At 43.0% G+C, this 21010-nt stretch overlaps 1 protein-coding gene across 3 annotated transcripts in view; it reads left to right on the top strand.

Annotated features, from left to right (window-relative positions):
• The window catches only part of gria4a (glutamate receptor, ionotropic, AMPA 4a), a 102598-nt gene that overhangs the window by 76351 nt on the left and 5237 nt on the right, over window positions 1–21010 (top strand). For 2 of the 3 annotated variants that reach the window (XM_029843532.1, XM_029843533.1), the window contains exons 15-17: window positions 11436–11634; window positions 14868–15115; window positions 19892–20006. In XM_029843532.1, coding sequence (XP_029699392.1) covers window positions 11436–11634; window positions 14868–15115; window positions 19892–20006 — 562 coding nt within the window. The remainder of the gene's footprint in view (window positions 1–11435; window positions 11635–14867; window positions 15116–19891; window positions 20007–21010) is intronic. The other variant, XM_029843531.1, reaches the window with a different exon arrangement.

The raw sequence follows: 21010 nt of genomic DNA on the forward strand, positions 1-21010 counted from the left end.
GGAGTGTGATCCCCCTATAGTTGGAACACACCCTCCGGTCCCCCTTCTTAAAAAGAGGGACTACCACCCCGGTCTGCCAATCCAGCGGCACTGCCCCCGATGTCCACGCGATGTTGCAGAGTCGAGTCAACCACGACAGCCCTACAACATCCAGAGCCTTAAGGGACTCTGGGCGGATCTCATCCACCCCCGGGGCCTTGCCACCGAGGAGTTTTTTAACTACCTCGGCAACTTCAGCCCCGGAGATACGAGAGCCCATCTCCAGGTCCCCGGGCCCTACTTCCTCACTGGAAGGCGTGTTGGTGGGATTGAGGAGGTCCTCGAAGTATTCCTTCCACCGATCCACAACATCCCGAGTTGAGGTCAGCAGCACACCATCACCACTATACACAGTGTTGACAGTGCACTGCTTCCCCCTCCTCAGACGCCGGATGGTGGTCCAGAACCTTTTCGAGGCCGTCCGAAAGTCGTTCTCCATGGCCTCACCGAACTCTTCCCATGCCCGAGTCTTTGCCTCGGCAACCGCCGTAGCTGCACTCCGCTTGGCACGCCGGTACCCATCTGCTGCCTCAGGAGTCCCACAGGCCAGTAAGGCCCGATACGACGGCAGCTTGACGGCATCCCTCACCGCTGGTGTCCACCAGCGGGTTCGGGCATTGCCGCCACGACAGGCACCAACCACCTTGCGGCCACAGCACCGGTCAGCTGCCTCAACAATGGAGGCACGGAACATGGTCCACTCGGACTCAATGTCCCCCGCCTCCCCCGGGACATGGTCAAAGCTCTCCCGGAGGCGTGAGTTGAAGCTCCTTCTGACAGGGGACTCTGCCAGGCGTTCCCAGCAGACCCTCACAACACGTTTGGGCCTGCCAGGTCTGTCCGGCATCCTTCCCTACCATCGGAGCCAACTCACCACCAGGTGATGATCAGTTGACAGCTCCGCCCCTCTCTTCACCCGAGTGTCCAGAACATGCGGCCGCAAATCTGATGACACAACCACAAAGTCGATCATCGATCTGCGGCCTAAGGCGTCCTGGTGCCAAGTGCACATGTGGACGCCTTTATGTCTGAACAAGGTGTTCGTTATGGACAATCTGAGACGAGCACAGAAGTCCAATAACAAAACACCACTCGGGTTCAGATCAGGGGGGCCGTTCCTCCCAATCACACCTCTCCAGGTCACACTGTCATTGCCAACGTGAGCATTGAAGTCACCCAGGAGGACGAGGGAGCCCCCAGAAGGGGCACTCTCCAGCACTCCCTCTAAGGACTCCAAAGAGGGTGGATACGCTGAACTGCTGTTTGGACCATAGGCACAAACAACAGTCAGGATCCGTCCCCCCACCCGAAGGCGAAGGGAGGCTACCCTCTCATCCACCGGGGTAAACTCCAATACACAGGCACTGAGCTGGGGAGCAACCAGAATTGCCACCCCTGCTCGTCGCCTCTCGCCATCGGCAACTCCAGAGTGGTAGAGAGTCCAACCCCTCTCAAGAAGACTGGTTCCAGAGCCCTTGCCGTGCGTCGAGGTGAGGCCAACTATATCTAGTCGGAACTTCTCAACCTCGCGCACCAACTCAGGCTCCTTTCCCACCAGAGAGGTGACATTCCATGTCCCTAGAGCCAGTTTGTGCAGCCGGGAATCAGACCGCCAAGGTCCCTGCCTCCGGCTGCTACCCAAAACACAATGCACCCGACCCCCCTGGCCCCTCCTGCAGGCGGTGAGCCCACGGGAAGGGGGTCCCATGTTGCCTCTTCGGGCTGCGCCCGGCCGGACTCCATGGGCAGAGGTCCGGCCACCAGGCGCTCGCCAACGTGCCCCACCCCCAGGCCTGGCTCCAGGAGGGGGCCCCGGTGACCCGCATCCGGGCAAGGGAAACTTGGCACCAATGTTGTTCAGCATCATTAGGGGGTCCTGGGCTACGCTTTGTCTGGTCCCTCACCTAGGACCTGTTTGCCATGGGTGGCCCTACCAGGGGCATATAGCCCCAGACAACGGAGCTCCTGGGATCATTGGGACACGCAAACCCCTCCACCACGATAAGGTGGCAGCCCAGGGAGGGGAAGATGTTAACCTAAGATGTTAAACTAAGATGTTAACCTAATGATTAGACGACCCCCTAAGTATTAAGATTAAGATTAAGATTTACTTTATTCATCCCCATGAGGAAATTGAATTGTAGTAGCAACCTATACAAAGTATAGAAACAGAATAAATACAGATAAGATTAGAACGTTATAAGCATATATATAGCATATATATATATATACACAGCATATATATATATATATACAGCATATATATATATACAGTGATCCCTCGTTTATCGCGGGAGTTACGTTCCAAAAGTAACACGCGAAAAGTGAAATCCGCGAAGTAGCAACTTTATTTTTTTTAAATTATTTTACAATGCAATACTGAACAGTAGAATGAAACCAAACATCAAAACCTGTTTTAAAGACCAAACTTTGTTTAAAACAATAATTTTAATATAGTAATACTGTACAAGATTGGAAACATTGTCACTCGCGTATTTCACGGTCCCAGCTGTGCCTCTGCGTCCTGACTCCGCTCCGCTGGAGCGTCTGTTTCTACTGAAGGCGCAGGAGTCTTTCTCCGAGAGAAGAACATTGTTATAGGCAGTTGTTGGCGCTCTTTCTTTTTCTGGGCAAGAAGATTTTTATAAACGGATATGCCACCTTCAATTATATTTGAGAACTGCAATGAACGACTCATCAAAGGGTCCCATTCTTGTGCCGTGCGCTGAAGTTCAGTGGCCATTCGCCCCATGGTTGCTAAGCGACCAAGTGCAAACGTAAAGTTGGCAGAATGTACAGAAACGAAAACTGTTGACAAGTGAAAAATCAATACAGTACAGCGTCAATATTTTATTTCTAGACAACAGTAAAGCCCCTGAGCCAATCAGGATTCAGAGGCACTGTAAAAAAAATAAAAAAAAAAATCCGCGAAGCCGCGAAAGATGAACCGCGATATAGCGAGGGATCACTGTATATATATATAGAATGTGTATATATATAATGTGTATACATAATATAATATATAAATATTATAAGCATATATACATAAATATAGAATAAAATAGAAAAACATTACAACATAAACATTACACAATTATTGTTATTGGCTGGGTTAGGATGAGTTATACAGTCTGATGGCGGATGGCAGGAATGACTTCCTGTACCGTTCCTTAGAGCAGCGAGGCTGCAGGAGTCTGCTGTTGAAGCTTCTTCTCAGTTATGTATGTATGATCATTTAAGTATGATAATTTGTCTGTCTACTGGGACTACAGAATTAGTGACAATAAGCTTTTTCAAAGAGGTAGGTTTTTAGCTTAATCTTAAAAGTAGAGATGGAGTCAGCCTCCCGTACCTGGACAGGGAGCTGGTTCCACAGCAGTGGGGCCTGGTAACTAAATGCTCGCCCCCCCCCCCATTCTACCCCTAGAGACTCTGGGAACCATAAGTAGACCAGCGTTCTGAGAGCGGAGCAGTCTACTGGGCTCATAAGGTGTCACTAGCTCCTCCAGGTAGGATGGAGCTAGGCCTCTGAGGACCTTGTAGGTCAGAAGAAGGATTTTTAAAATTATTCTAAATTTAATGGGCAGCTAATGAAGAGACACCAGTACAGGAGTGATGTGATCTCCTTTGTCAATACCTGTCAGAACTCTAGCTGCTGCATTTTGGATCACCTGGAGGCTTCTTAAAGAGTTGTTTGGACACCCTGATAATAAAGAATTACAATAGTCCAGCCTGGAAGTAATAAATGCATGGACTAACTTTTCGGCATCATGCCGTGTCATTAGTTTCCTGATCTTTGTGATGTTCCTCAGGTGAAAAAAGGCACTTCTAGAGAGTGTTTTAATGTGTGAGTTGAAGGAGAGATTTTGATCAAAAATTACTCCAAGATTCCTCACAGAGAGATTAGATGTTAATGAGATAGAGTCTAGACTTCTAGAGTGATTATGTGATCTAATCTATCCCTGAGAGGTTCAGGGCCAAACACCATGACCTCAGTTTTTCCTGAGTTAAGGAGAAGGAAATTTGAAGACATCCAAGACTTTATGTCTTTAAGACAGGTTTGGAGCTTTGCTAACTTCTCTGTCTCCTCTGGTTTCATGGATAAATATAGCTGAGTGTCATCAGCATAACAATGAAAATTTATCCCATGCTGGCGAATAATGTTTCCTAAGGGAAGTATGTACAAGGTGAAAAGGATTGGTCCAAGTACAGAACCTTGTGGAACTCCATGGCTAACCCTACTGTATGAAGAGGGAGCGCCATGGACATGAGCAAACTGATATCTATCTGATGAATACGATCTAAAGCAGTGCTGTCCCTTTAATCTCAATCACATATTCCAGTCTCTGTAACAGGATGCTGTGATCAACAGTATCAAAAGCAGCACTGAGGTCCAGCAGAACCACCATAGGGACCAGTCCATGATCTGAAGTTATAAGAAGATCATTAGTAACTTTAATAAGTGCTGTTTCTGTACTATAAGGCCTGACTGAAGCATTTCAAACAGGCTGTTTCTCTGCAGGTGCTCCAGTAACTGAGTCACCACAACCTTCTCAAGAATGTTAGAGGTAAAAGGAAGGTTGGATATCGGCCTATAATTTGCGAGTACGTCCGGATCCAGTGATGGTTTTTTTAAGCAACGGCTTAATCACTGCCACCTTGTAGGACCGGGGTACATAACCTGTCACTAAAGAACAATTGATCTGGTCCAGGATAGATCTGCCAATCATTGGTAAAACATCCTACAACAGGTGTGTTGGGATGGGATCTAAAAGACACGTGGTGGTCTTGGATTTCTGAATTAGTGAAGACGCCTCAGAATAATATATAGGAGTGAAGGAGTTTAAGGGCTCGTTGGAGACCCTGTATGTTCCCACAGTCAGCACAACTGGTAACGGTCAAGTTGTTGGGAAGGCCTGGCTAGCTTTTTCTCTGATAATTAGAACTTTATCAGTGAAGAAGCTCATGAAGTCTTCACCACTAAGGGAAGAAGGTATACATGGATCTAAAACACTGTGATTCTTGGTTAATTTGGCCACAGTGCTGAAAAGAAACCTGGGGTTGTTCTTGTTTTCTTCAATTAAAGAAAAATAAGCTGTTCTAGCCTTACGAAGGGCTTTTTTTTAAATAAACTACTAGACAGTCTTTCCAGGCTAAATGGTAGCTATCTATTTTACAAGAATACTTCCTTTCTAGTCTTCACACTTTCTGTATGATGTGTGAGTGGTGCTGCTGAAATAGGCTCCATTTACCCTTACTTAAAATTTAAATCAAAATGAGACAGCAGCAGATTATGATGCATATATATGTAATAAAGCAGGTTTAATCAGCTTTAATGAACCAAACTGTTACAACTATAAAGGTGAGCTTCAAGCCGTTATGGTGAGGAACTGTGATTTGAGCCCATCAGAAAGAATAAAGATCAATACTAGCTGACTGGTTCCTACCTGCTCCACCTGTTCCACATACACCCTGCACACACATCTCATTAGATAAACACTCACATCAACTAATTTAGAAATAGCGATCAGTCATAAATCAAACACAAATCTGCTGACGGTAAAATTAAATATTTAGCATTTCTTTTAAATAGTACAGTGATTCTCACAAGAAGACATACATTAAAACAAAGAAAAGATAGAACAAATAGATAGAACATACTGTATGTCACATAGAGCCTGAAGGTAGCTTGGGATGATTATCTACTGAAATGTAGAGGTATAAATATCAATATTCTAAAAAGTTGGCACCACAGCTGCTAAAAGCTGCTTTTAATCACCAGAGTAAAATATCAGGCAATCACTCTTTCAGTGTCTGTGTGTGGAGTCAAATTTAAGTCGTCAACGCAACCCAACCTGATATCTAAAGACAAAAGATATTAACATGTTAACTCTGCTTACATATATGGCCTCAGACTGAGAATCTAAGAGGTTTGGAGCAGCTGTAAAATAATTCAGAAAGCTTAATTAGTTCATATACAACCCACTGTCTCCATGGGAGAGTGGTAGCAGCACTCAACTCTGTGTGTGTGTGTGTGTGTGTGTGTGTGTGTGCGCGCGCGCTACGGTGCATTGGTATTCTGTGTAGATCTCTTCCTGCTGTAGTCTCTGCAGACAGATATATATGCTTTCTTTCTTTCTTCTTAATAATGACAAACATCAGGAATTTTATCCACTTTTACTCCACGCAGGACAAGAAAATGTCTTTATTTTTCTGTCTTGTGCCTCCATCGTGCTCATCAAGCTGAAGATAATTCCTGGTGTCATTGTACTCAGACTGACCTTGAGATGGCATTTGCACCACACACCTGTCAGAGCTTTAAGCTCAGGCTTTATGGCTCTATAATGGGGCTGACTGGTCTGATCACAGCACCAAAGCCCGACAACAGCGTTATGGGTGATTAGGTGGTCAGAGGGGAATGTGTTCCTAAATCTATGACAGAAGAGTGGTGGGGAGTGTGTATGTGTGTGTGTGTGTGTATGAAAGTGCAAAAGAAGGACAGTTGTAAACCTGTTATGAAAAGTCAAGGAGGCCTGGACCCAGATGCAAAGTTAAAGACACGGCTCTTTATTGAAAACAAAAGGTTCAATACGAGAGAATCAAGAAAAGTAGCAACAGAAACAAAACTAGAAAAGTAACAACAGAAAATCTACGAACTAAAAATCACCATGCAGGGAAAAAACCATTGAGAAAAAGTACAAACGAAAACGCAGTGACGAGGCACTGGAATAAACTCACACGTTGGAAGTAACAACGGTAAACAGGAGGCGAACAACTGGAGATCACAGAGAGTGAGAGCTAGACGCTGGCGAAACAACAATCCGGCACCGGAGGCAAAGAGAGAGGAGTTTAAGTAGCCGCTGAATTATGTTAATACGCTGCAGGTGCGCCAGAGGCTCAGCGCTCATCACAGTTCGGCCCGCCCCTGCCTGCCGATCCTGCAGGTGGGGGAGGAGGCGAGAAACCCGAGCCACAACAAAACCGATCCTCACTAAATATCACCCAGGAATTGAACGTGTCCCTGTCAATAGAAGTCTGAAATTGCAGCTCTCGTCTTGCCACAAGCTGCTTCTGACAGTGTTTAAATGCGATTGGGACCCAGCTACTGGTGTAATGTAGTGTACAGTGCAGCATCCTGACTAATTAATGACCAGTTTGAAGGTCAGTGGACAGCAGTCAGTTGTCCTGAGTGACTGGGTTCTCAACTATAGACTCTGTCTGTTGGAATCTTGTACGCTCATTTACTATGATCCCACCTTATTACTTACCTTTTACTCCTAATGCTCAGTCTAGTCTTAATTATCTATCATTTTATTAATTTTATCAAATTATTCATTTAATTTCACACTTGAGAATTTGCTGGATTTTCAGCCTCTTTTTGTGTCATTTTTATTAATTAGAAAAATGGCTCTTTATTACAATAAGAATGTCTTGAGATGTGTCACAGCGTGATAAAGAAGATAGCAATAGAAAATGAGATGAGAAAGGAAGACAGCACTATATATTAATCATTAGGCATCATTTTGAGCTGCAGATTTTTATACAATACAAACCTTCTGGATCTCAAAGGCGCACACTGAAAGTGCAGCTAAGAGCTCTTGTCATTTGATTTACTGTTCTTTAGCCTGGTATGTATCAGCATTAATCTACTTTAGTACTCTGACTCTGTCCCTGATGGTGCTACAGCGACTGCAGTCACAGGTTATGTTCTGAAAGATTAATGTGATTCCTGTCATACTCAGAAGAATCCAAAATTATTCCTTCTTTTAGGTGTAAAAACTCTGATGCCTCAGGTGAAATAAAGAGAATATCTCAAGACCGGTCTGATCTGCAGGAGTGAGGCATGATGGGAAAAGAGACGGAGACAGACAGCAGCATTAATCTTTCCCATAGGGTCTCTGTAGGCTATCACAGATTATACATGAGCTGCTGCACACCAACAAACATTGCCACACACACACATTCACACTTGACACATCAGCAATCAACACAAACGTCACTCTGAGTTCACACACATGCAGCAGCGGAATGAATGCACACAAACTCATGTCCATACACACTCAACTTCACTTCCAACAGGTAATCATGGGCTCCAACCTGCCTGGACAATTACTGCTGAATAGATCCCATCTCTCTTGATGGATGGATGGATGGATGGATGGATGGATGGATGGATGGATGGATGGATGGATGGATGGATGGATGGATGGATGGATGGATGGATGGATGGATGGATGGATGGATGGATGGATGGATGGATGGATGGATGGATGGATGGATGGATGGATGGAATCTACATAATCTCTTGAAATCTTTTTTGTTGTTTACTAAAGATGTCTACAAACCACCACAGGTGCTTTATATATAAACAACAAAGTGGCTTTAGAGACATTCTTTAATATAAATGGTATCAAGCAGTAGAAAGTGCTGTAAATCTCATTAGTGTTGTAAACCTTCAGTCATCATTAAATAGTAAATAAATGAAAAATGAAAATCAACCCAGTTAGCGAATCACCCTGAAATACTGCAAATGTACCTGAATAAGCATCAGCCTCCTTTTCCGCTCATCCTGCCATACATTCAAGGGGTTGAACCTTTGGCTGCAAAGATTGAGAGGTTTGAGGCTGAAGGAGGCGCTCCACAGGTGAAAATCGCGGCATCCAGCACACTTTCTGCCTATATAAAAGCCCAGCGTCTCTAAGAATATCAGCACTATATCACCACTGTGTCTCAAGGTCAGGGATGCAAAACAAACGGCTGCCAAAGGATGTTAGGACACAATTTATTGTATTTCTCTCATTTATTGCAGTCCTAAATAAACTCTATTTAATATACATACATTTGAGATATGCTGTTGTTTTGTAAATGGTTTAATGTAAGTAGTTCACTCTTTAAATGATTTGTTTCAGTGCATATCCAAGGTAGTTTTCTCTGTCAACTGGACTGGGTTTCTTCTCTTGAAGACGTTTCGCCTTCTATCCAGAAGGCTTCTTCAGTTCTGAAATCGCTGGGGAGAGAGCTTGAAAATATATAGCCCCTGTGGCCATTTGCATGCTAATGATCTGGGTAGTCACCTGAGAGTCGTTAGTAGGGTCGTTGGTCGGGTCCTTCACCTAGTTTCTGTTGAGATGTCTCCCCTTTGTCTGCTGGGTCACATGGTGATGAGTCACTGGGTCTCTTGGAATGGTGTGAATGTTTGTTTTGCTGTTGGAAGGAGTGGAGGACTGCATTGTATGTGGGTGATAGGAAGTGCCTCAGGCCACCACCTCTGTTTAAGGATGGTTTCTCCAATTTAACATGGATAGCTTCCTTGACCCCCCTTTCGAACCAGCGGTCTTCTCTGGCCAATATCCGTACTTGGCTGTCCTCGAAGGAGTGCCCACTCTCCTTTAAGTGTAAGTGGACTGCTGAATCCTGACCCGAAGAGGTGGCACGTCTGTGTTGTGCCATTCTTCTGTGTAGAGGTTGTTTGGTTTCCCCAATGTACAGTTCCTTGCATTTCTCCTGGCACTGTACAGCATAAACAATATTACTTTGTTTGGGTCTTGGCGTCTTGTCCTTTGGGTGTACTAACCTCTGTCTGAGAGTGTTGCTGGGTTTGAAATGAACCGGTATGTCGTGTTTCTGGAGGATCCTCCTAAACTTCTCCGAGACTCCAGACAGGTAGGGGATGGAAACGCTGCGGCGTTTGTTTCTCTCCTCCTCTCCTTTGCTGAGGTCTCGCTTTCTTGAGGTTTTGGTGAAGGCCCAGTCTGGGTAGCCACATGTTTTGAGAGCTGTCTTAATGTGGTCCTGTTCCTTCTTTCTGCCTTGGGATGTGGTGGGTATTTCTCTGGCCCGGTGTTGGAGAGTTCTGATCACTCCCAACTTGTGTTCCAGTGGGTGGTGAGAGTCAAACTGGAGGTACTGGTCGGTATGTGTAGGTTTTCTGTAGACTTCGATGGTGAGATTTCTGTCCTCAGTGATCTTGACTGCGCAGTCCAGAAAGGCCAGACTGTTTCCTTTTACCTCTTCCCGGGTGAATTTTACATGCTCGTCTGTTTTGTTGAGGTGATCGGAGAACGCTTCCAATTCTTGTATTTGAATTTTGACCCAGGTGTCATCCACATACCTGAACCAGTGGCTTGGCGCAGTTCCTGTGAAGGATGTCAGGGCCTGGGATTCCACCTTCTCCATGTATAGATTGGCAACTATAGGGGATACTGGTGAGCCCATGGCACAGCCATGTTTCTGCCTGTAGAAGCCTTCTCTGTACTGGAAATAGGTGGTGTTCAAACACAGGTCCAGCATGGTGCAGATTTGGGCCGGTGTTAAGGTTGTTCTTTCTGTAAGATTCTTGTCCAATAGAAGGTGCTTGTGGATGGTGTCTATGGCGCTGGCGGTGGGGATGCACGTGAAGAGTGACGTGACATCATAAGATACCATAGTCTCTTCTGGAAGTAGTGTGAGTCCAACGACTTTTTGAGCAAAGTCTTGGGAGTTTTTGATGTGGTGTGGGGTGTTGCCAACCATGGGCGACAAGATGGAGGCCAAGTATTTGGAAATGTTGTAGGTTACCGAATTGATGCTGCTTACTATGGGTCTGAGAGGGGTCCCTGGTTTGTGGATCTTGGGCAATCCATAAATGCAAGGGATGGTTTCTCCTGGATATAGACGGTAGTATTGTGGTTTGTCAATGGCTTTATCCTTTTCCAGTTTCTGTAGTAAGTGCATACCTTCAATATAAAGCACTGTTCTGAAAGGTGACAGATGAAAAGATTTTAACACATTATACACACTACACACTCACGTGATCTATAGGACTCTGGGCTTGGAATCACGCATCATTCGTTGCTGGCAGATGTGGCCTGAAGGTGCTGCTAGGAACTCAAACAGCGTTTCTAGGAGAAGGAAGAAAGTCCTTCTTGTTTTTTGTTTCCACTCTCCAGATCTTCTCGCCACCACAGTGCCTAATGTGTTCATTCTTGCTGTGCTCACATATGCAAACAACAACGAATTAGCGTTACTCCAAAGCTTCTGCCCACATTTGGGAGATAAAGAGTAGAAACACAGGAAGGTGAGAGCAGAAGATAATGATGGAAGAGACTGAAGAAACATCCAGATTACAATCAGTGGAGAACTGCTCACAAGGTAGAAAGACAATAATAATAGGCAGCACTGAAATTGTGTGACGGTGTAACGGTGTCTAGTATGTCCTTGGGGAGCTAATTTTAATTATCCTTCTTTCTCTTTTTTTCTGTCTTTCTTTTATGCTCTCTGCATCCCTTTAACCTTCACCTTCATCATTGTATGTCATGATCTTTCTGCTTATTTCTTTTCTCACCTTTCCCTGCCTCATCACGTCATTTCTCTAAATGTTTATCTGCCTACATGGCCTTCATCTCTCTTCTCTCCAGGTCTCTGTCTGGACGTATTGTTGGAGGTGTGTGGTGGTTCTTCACCCTTATCATCATTTCTTCTTACACAGCCAACCTGGCTGCTTTTCTGACCGTGGAAAGAATGGTCTCACCCATAGAGAGTGCAGAAGACTTGGCCAAACAGACAGAGATAGCCTACGGAACACTGGACTCAGGCTCCACCAAAGAGTTCTTCAGGGTATGATCTCTGCTTATTTGCTTAATTCCTTTTGCTAGTAACCTCAGGCTGCAGTCTGGACTAAATTACCTTATTTTTTTCACACCGTACATTAACAAAACCAAGGATCATAAATTAAAATCATGGCTGGAATATTAACGGACAGCTTCTCGTACATCACAGTGATGACGCAAGAGCAGTCGTGATGGTTTTCAATTACTGTGAAAGTAACAGTGTGTCTTTTTAAATATTGCTTTCATATTCAGATACTTTATATTCTTTATGCTTAGAATAATCAAATGTCTATAATGTTAACGTGCATGGAAGAATCAATTGTTTCTAATGTTTTTCTCCTCATTAGTGAACACTCAAGGCGCTTTACATCACATGTCTGCGTTCACCCTTTCACACCTCCATGCAGAATAACCCATCAAGATTTAGAAATAATCACTCGTGCACATTCATATGCCGAAGAGACAGCTTGAGGAGCTATTTTGGCCTTTGGAGCCTTGCTCAGAGTCAGTTGAAGTAACAACATTTGTACCGCTGGAGTAACCAGTGAGCCAAGGATGGAGATCTTTTATGTGTATAACATTTGTCTAAAGGCATTTTATTACCGCTGCACTCAAAAGTTAAGGAGTGAAAATCCACATTGACTGTGGGTGGAACAAGGAGTAAAGGCAGTTTAGAGGATTTACTGTGGTCCAGGTGGGGGGGTGGGGGGTAAATGGATGACTTATGCTCATGATGAATGAGGAGAGACTCAGACTTTGAAGATGACACAAAGCTGAAAAATCTGCTAGGCTTTCAGTTTTAAGCTCATTTTGTCTAACACCTGCTCAATCAAAGTCTCAGAAAGAAAATCACAGCAATGGCCTGAATGTATAGTAAAAAGTGAAAAGCTACAGAGATCTGTGTCTACCCTAGAGGCGCTGTTACTATGGATCGGTTTGACGGGAACAGTGCAGAGGAGAGTGAAGTGACCCAGAAGAGAACTTCAGCGACTTCACCTTCTGACCTCTTTACCAAAGCATATTACAATTACAAGAGGTCCCACAAACACAGATCCACACCATGCTGATGGAGGCAGATTCTTATTTATTTATTTGTCCATTTTGCTGATGTTGGCAGAAACATCAGTGGCACACAAGCAAATTTGCTGTCATTTAATCCTCTGTTGGGGTTGCTGAGCATTGTTTGTAAGTTCATCCGTTCTGTGTGTTAGCTACACACCGATATTCACCGTCAAACAAGTGTGTGTTAATTCAGGGGGAGGGGGTGGCGGTCGTGGTTGGGAGGTGGGGGTTTGGGGGGCAGACAGTTTGTGCTTCTGTGAACTGCTTTGGCATCATCAACATAACAAGCAGCTGAAATCTGTGGAGGGTAAAAAAGCAATTTACTCTCCCACAGCTGAAGGGGATTTGCCACCGCCATTAATTATCTGTGTGTGTGTGTGTGTGTGTGTGTGTGTGTGTGTGCGTGTCTGTGTCTGTGTCTGTGTGTGTCTGTGTCTGTGTGCGTGTGTGTGTTCTTCATACTGCAGAGACCTAAAGGTGACTTACAGAGCATCTATTTCCTGCTTTACAGACTAAATCACTGTAAAAGAATGAGAATCACTCGAAATTGTCACTCAAGGCCAAACAATCTGTCTGTCTTTACTGTCTATTCATCTTTCACTCTCACACACATACACACACACACACAAAAAACAATTAAAACGTCAGTAAAATTGGTGGATGCCAAAATGTTATCCATCCATTGATGACACACGTACATAGCGATCCCATATCCTTTGGAGATGGATGGAGGGATGAATGAATGAATGAATGGATGGATGGATGGATGGATGGATGGATGGATGGATGGATGGATGGATGGATGGATGGACGGACGGACGGACGGACGGACGGACGGGCGGGCGGGCGGGCGGGCGGGCAGACTGACGGATGGACGGATGGATGGATGGATAACACCAAAGGTAGTCTGAAGAAAGAGTTGGAATATAATGATCACCCTGTGGGTGTAAATTACATTATTATGGAAGAGGCATCGGTCACACATGAGCATACACTCACACACCATATCTGGAGGTGGAGGCTGGTCGCTGGCAGAGCAACAGAATGATGTTTTATCAGCAGGAGGGAAAAGAGGAGAAAGACCAGGGATAACAAATTCTCCTCCTCATTTTCACCCTTGGGCACACTCAATACATACACTTACACATAGGAGATGTGCACATGTTGAGTGTATTTCTATTTCTGTATCTATCTTATTTAGAATGAGCGACACGTGGTCCTGTGATAAGCTTTTCTGTTAAATTGCTGACTGAAGTAATAACAGTAACTGAATCAGTATGCTGCCATCATAACCTCAGATAAAGTAAAATTCATGCTTGACTTGTCAGCGCAGATATAGTGTTACATTTTATATGTGGTTATAAGTGTCACCGCAATTGAGTGGATCAACAAAAAGGAAGATGGAAGAGAGGGGCTTCAATCTGAGTGGTGGTTTCATTCATTGACTGTTGGAGTAACAGTCAACCTGAGCCCATGGGCCAACTCAAACAATGCAAAGTAATAAATCAGCCAGCAGAGAGATCCTTGTGCGCAAGGTAGCTATTTTAGAAACAAAAAACAACAGCACTCAATAAGCAGCATCAATTGGTCTCAATTGGTTTAAGCAGCGTGATTGAGTGAACATAATGAAAATGGTGCATCCATGTCACTCCTTCGGTGTGGTATTAACATCTCTAAGGGGTTTGAGTTGCCCCGGCGAGACTGGCATGTTCAACTGATGATCCAATCAGTTTTTAAGGAGGCTGTTATTTATTCCAGCCGTCACTAAGATGTGAATTACAATCAAAGATGTTTTATTTAATTTAAGGTGTTTTTTTATTTTAACATTTTTTATATAACTGTCATCTCTATGGGGAGAGGGGAAACAATGCCATTTCATTTGCTTTAGGTAGTCTGTAGTAGCGGGTTTAAAATTATTTTACAGTAACTTTTGATATTTTAAAGAGTAAATGACTGAAACATCAGCCACCAGTGTCGTAATCTATAGGGAGGTTGTTAATAAAGTCCACATATTCTCCCCAAATATCCTGAAAAAAACATGACCAACGTTTAGATTCTTTGTGATGCTCATTTAAAATCAATCTGGCCTTTAAGGCTGTCACTAAAGTATGAAACATCCTAACTGTGGATCTGTTCACATTTACCTTTAATCCTATTTCTTCCCCACCCAAAACGCAGAGGTCTAAAATAGCAGTATATGAGAAGATGTGGTCCTACATGAAGTCTGCTGAACCCACCGTCTTCACCAAAACTACAGCAGAGGGTGTGGCAAGGGTGCGCAAGTCCAAGGGGAAGTACGCTTTCCTCCTGGAGTCAACGATGAACGAGTACACAGAGCAGCGCAAGCCCTGCGACACCATGAAAGTCGGGGGAAACCTGGACTCCAAAGGATATGGGATCGCTACCCCCAAAGGCTCACAGTTAAGGTGGGTGGAATAAAGTAACAATAGGCAACAGCAGATCTGTACTATTGCTGCAATATTCCACCCACCCTGCTGTGCCTTTAAAATGAACGCATGTGAACCAGCACTGCTGTCAGGTGAAAACCATCCAGTTAAAGAGTCAGTTACCATTCACATTTTTGGATGTTTTTCAACTAAATCAACCAAAATTTAATGCCATTATCCCAATTTCTGACTCGTAATGACAAAGAAGTGACTTTAGATTTTTACCCAGCAGCAGTGACAACATGTAGAATGTCCTCCCCATGCTTCCTTTTTATCTTCGAGCTCTCACAAGTCTCCATTCTTTCCATCTCTTTTTGTTAACTTGTTAGCTCCACTTGCGGGCCCTGTGTCACCCCCCTTTAATCCCCCCCACATTAAAGTCATTCTGTTTTTCCACAGGGCCACCATGCAGGTAAATCTCTCCCTTTGTGCATCATCCTGTGGTTTTGTTTCCTTTCCATGCACAGAGGTGTTGCTGTAGTCACGGCTGTGATAGGATGATGACTGTGATTAATGTATAGAAGAGATCTAAGAGATGATTAGAACCATGAGGAGAGGCAGCACCTCAGACTGCTCCTGCCACATCAAAAGCCACAAGGAGGAAGTTATAACCATACAACCAACTAAAAACAAGAATTTGAGGAGTTCAGGCAATTGGGGGATTGGAAATGAAACAAAAGAAGTGATCAAATGACAATTTTGAGAGAAAACAACCTTCTATTTAGACCTTATTTTAAAATAATAAAAACAAGATGGTTATTAGACACCAATAAATAAAACCCAAATCAAAGACTCTTCAAACATGTAATCATTCCAGCCTGTATCACCCTTAATGTGGGGAGATAAATGAGTAACGAGCTCAGTTGCCCTTTAGATGTGGTGGTTTTACCCTCAGCAGACAGCTGTTCATTTGCAGCTACAACTCAACCATTTGCACCTTACAACTCAACTCAACAATGCAATCTTTTGTTTCTAAGGTGAAGCTATAGAGAACATGTCTACTGCGGGAGAATAATCACCAATTTCAGCCAAGCAGGATCACTGGGTCCCCTCCCTCTCCTTTCACCTGGCCTGCTTTCAGCGTTTCAGATTTGTCTTATAAAAAGTTGAAAGACAAGCAGCACGTCAGTCTCAATCACCTCCTTGGACTTTCCTCAGTGTGCAGTGCAAAGAAATCCCTCCAAATCATAACAGTTTTCATTCATCATTTGTCTTTTTCCATTTATGAGGGAGGAGTGAAAGGCAACCTGGGGCTAGGCCACTTGTCTCTGGTGTGTCTATCAGCTCAAATCTGACCTCGATGCACACATGAGGACAAAATTGTGCATATCAGACGAGCCTTCCTCTCCTCTCGGTGCAGCTTTAGAGACTTTTACAGGGAAAGAAAATTTCCCTCATTATTCAAATGAATTTTAGAAATCAATGTTTTTTTTCTTATGTATGACTGACTGAAGAAAAGTAAACTGTTCCCATCCATCCCTCTTGCATCATTGAGATGGTTTGTAATTTACAGCAGACCCCAGAGAACACTCTCTCTCAATCATCTTACCTGTCAAAAGCTACCCATACAGTTTTGAGGGGTTCTAAAGTAGAAAATCTGGAGTAGGTGCAGTTTGTTCACAATAAATCACCCAATCATGACTGCCCAAGAGCAGCTGTCAGGTGTAAACCACTGATAGGAAATCACAATTAAAATACAGTTCCAGGCGATTTGACAACATATTTTCCAACTACTTGACTTTTGCTGTACAGTTGGGCTAGTTTGGGGGCTAGTGTACTGAGTGTACACTGAGAATATCCAACAATATGCACAAAAATGAAAAGACAGTGTGCATGTGCTGTACCAAGAACAATGAAAGAAAGAAGCATAAATAAGTCCGTTCCTGTAGGGAAAACAAAAAATCAGTAGTTTGTTTCGTTCTTTCAAATGTAAGAGCAGAAGCTAACACAAGGCTGCATTTCTCCTGTTTGCCAAGTTGCCTACCTGCTTAAAGAGGACATTTGTGTTCCATTAAAGACTGTTTGACTTGTGGTTGGATTTAAGCTTCAGTGCAGATGCATCGTTACATTTCTAGTTTGAACATAACATCCAGCTTTGTTTTCTGCGCGTCAGTCAGCCTGTGACTGCAGCTGGAAGCCTACTTCATTTGAGCCACAGTCTTCTTCTATAGACACATTTTCTACACACAAATATGGTCACTTTGGCCACACCTAACTGTACTGGTCATTCCTCTGTTTATAGTATGAAATATGGTTTTTACCACTTTAAAACATTACTGTAGGTCAAAATAAGCCCCTCAGACAAATATGTTGTTGCTGCTGTACAAAAGTGTGTGTTTGGCAGGTTCATGCTGAAGAACATTAGCACAGGGCTGTATTTTAAGTAAACATTTTGATGAGTGAGAACTTGTTCTTGTGTCATAATTGTCTTTATATATGCCCAAACTCTTTCTAGTGAAGCTCATATCTAATCTGACGAGTACAAATAATTGTCAAAGTTGAGTAAATTCAAAGAAGAGCCACTCAGAAAATAAACTACAGATAATTTCAGACAGATATTGTACACTGTCAATGGACCTGCAGCTGTGTAACAGCTCTCAATTAATCAAATGACCAAGATCAAACAAAACCATCTGAGACAGCACAGTAGGTGTAAACTGTAAAATGCAGAAATTCCATAGTTACCATCTGTTGCAAACAGACCTGTGCAGTTCAACACCTGCACCACACAACACTGGACACATGCATCTGTCAGCAACCATGGCAACAGATCTGCTTTGAGTGTTCCATCGCAGCTTCAACACATGACACCAGAGCTTACCTGGAGTGGTGCATCCAATAAGTCGATTATACACGTAAACACACACACACAATCACACACAGAAACACAGCATCAGCTGAGACAACTGTAGTGTAATTGTGATGATGTTCCTCTGGAAGCTAAAAATGTGAAACAAAGATGTAATTTTAAAATTGTTCAGAGGTAGGAAAAACAGTAAGACAGAGTGTTGTCTGGAGTACATCTTTACCACTAACCCACACTGTCCCTTAAACCTTTCTGATTTATCTGCTCCCTCTCCTACTCATCCTCTTCCCCACAACACATATTCATTTATCTATCTATCTAGCCCCCATCCTCTGCTCTGACCAAACTATCTTATCTGTCCCTCCTTTCTCACTTTAAGAAACACGGTCAACCTGGCCGTGCTAAAGCTCAACGAGCAGGGCCTGTTGGACAAATTGAAAAACAAGTGGTGGTATGACAAAGGAGAATGTGGCAGCGGGGGAGGGGATTCCAAGGTTAGCTCTCTCTGTCTGCCCACCCCACCACTAGGGGGATGGGGTAGGGCTGCTCACGGGTAGACGGCCCGTGACAGTCCCCTACTTCTGGGAGTGTAACACAGGCATCTGCCCCAGTGAACCGTTGTTGCGTTGTCACTGGTGTGTGTCCTTTCACAGAAAAGGTTCAGACCCATTGGCATAAGCACAACATTTGAGATTGTTGAAACACACAAAAAGATGTCACAATATTATTAATAATAAACAAAAAGTCAACCTTCTTTCATTTAAATGCTAAAAAGAGAGCAAAAGATAATAAATACTTAAAGAAAATTTAATAGAAAATTATTTATCTTCATCATTGGAAATCTGTCCCCACTTCAGCAATATGAGTGAAGCACAGCTCATCATCAACAGCTGATTCATCTCTGTAAATGCCTCACCTGAATTACAAGTGCTCTAAGGACAAGAGGGTTTCATGATGAAAAGATGGAAATGGAAAGAGACCAATTACTGTCAAGGTTGGAATATTTGCCTCCTAGTGGCAGCTCTGGGGAGAAAAAGGAAGTGGGAAGAGTGAAAATAATGGCACAAGACAATTCTAAAAAACTAAATGTAGTATGAAAGTGTGTCATGGGCACAGCAACAACCACTAGGTGGGGAAGGATGAATCAAGTTCAGATATGTTCAACTACGACTCTCGTTTTGGAACTCAGTCCATATATCTCCCGTGTTTTAGCAGCTGTTTGACCTTTTTTGCACAAGTAATTCATTTGTTTAGATTACTGGAAGATCAAATGATTTATTCAGCATTCAAATCTATAAATTAGCTGTTTGTGATGTCCTGGACGTTTTAGCCTGAGGAGAACTGGGATATTTGATGCAGTTTTGCAAATGTCAACTAAAGGAGGCTCTAGAGGAAATATCAAAGCTCACCAAACTAATCAAGATGCATTACCTTGAATATGTCCATGCAAAACTTTGTGCCATTTCATCTAATGGATTTTGAAAAATCAGTTAAGTTGGTGGAGGTCACAAACATCACAGAGAATCATCATTTGCAGAGCAGGAAGGTCAGCCAAATATGACGTCAGTAGATTTACAGAATGTAAAATTGTCTGCGTCTAGTAGTGGAAGAGATTCTCCCGGTCATAGCACAGAGCAGTTTTGGGCCAATAATCCAGCCTTAACAGTCATTACCTCTTGTCTGTTGAGTGTCAAACCAGCTGGGGCAGGATGGGTGTGTTACTAGAAGTGACAAAGGTGGGTCCCACTCATATGCCTGTAGCTCATCCTAGCTAGCTTCTTGCTCTCCCAGCTCCTCCTCAATGAGCGCACAGACATACTTGGTGGGATCCATGCTAGGTCACTTTATCTTAACAAAATGACTTAATGTGTGACTGCAAATGTGAAATACCCTAATAACATAAAATAACATGACCTATGATGTTATTTATGTTATTTTTACACGCGAAGAACCCCAGTAAACCTTGCAGTTTTGAAACTGAGCGAAGCAGGCGTCTTAGACAAACTGAAAAACAAATGGTGGTATGACAAGGGAGAGTGTGGACCCAAGGACTCTGGAAGTAAGGTCAGTCTCACACTGCCTGAACCTCTCATCCTGAGATTAATGCAGCTACTGTTTGATTAAGACGAATATTAGAACATATGTGTCAGTCTAGTCGACTGCTTTCATCTTTTTTCTTAGTGGACCCAATTAATCAACATGAGAATACCTCAATCTTAGAGATAAGGAATATCATGAGCTAATCTCATAGTTTATTTCATCATACCATTTTTGTGGCCTGGCACTTATCTAATTGATAAAAATAAATGCTTTGGCCCTGATCAAATGTATTCACAATAATTAGAGTATATGTGCTCCCATAACATGAATGTAAAATGTGGTAACACTTTACTTGCATATGGAATTATTGTTGTTATACCTGTATTAAAGGTAAAATGTAGAGAAATTTATACTGTTTGTAAAATCCTACAAATGCATTAACTGTGTTGGGGTGAAGTCTTTAGACTTATCAAAGAAAAAGTATCACTTATTCTTTTAAAGTCAGAGAAGCTGAAATTATGATTATGCCATCGTTATAACTGTATAACAGTTTCCCTTATTATTAAACTCCATTCCCTCTGTTTCTAACCAAATAGGATTTATTCATTATTTTCAGAAATGGACTTGAAAGATAAAGAGTTACCATATGTTTACAGTCTACTCTATACCATTTATTTTTGCCTCTGATGAAGATATAAACGTTAATTTCAGAGTAGAAAAGTAGCTTTTACATCACCAACTGCAGTAAAATGTCACCGCAGCTTAACTGACATAGTGCTTTGTGTTTATTTAGTAATGTTATATGATGTGCTAGAGCTTGATTTCAGTCAGAACTGTTACTGTTGTACATATGTAGAGAGTATAGTAGAGTATGTAGAGTGTAGTCTTACTGTGTTAGAGATAGATGGCGTAGCTGTGTTGGTGAGCTCACAAAGACGTCTGTATTCATACAAATAGAATGTAAAATTAGACATTTTTACAACAGATTCTGACACGTCTGTAACATTTTCAATCTCCATTTCTGTGTC

This window comes from Takifugu rubripes, chromosome 11 (assembly GCF_901000725.2).
Source record: "Takifugu rubripes chromosome 11, fTakRub1.2, whole genome shotgun sequence".
In the NCBI taxonomy this organism is placed as follows: Eukaryota; Metazoa; Chordata; class Actinopteri; order Tetraodontiformes; family Tetraodontidae; genus Takifugu; species Takifugu rubripes.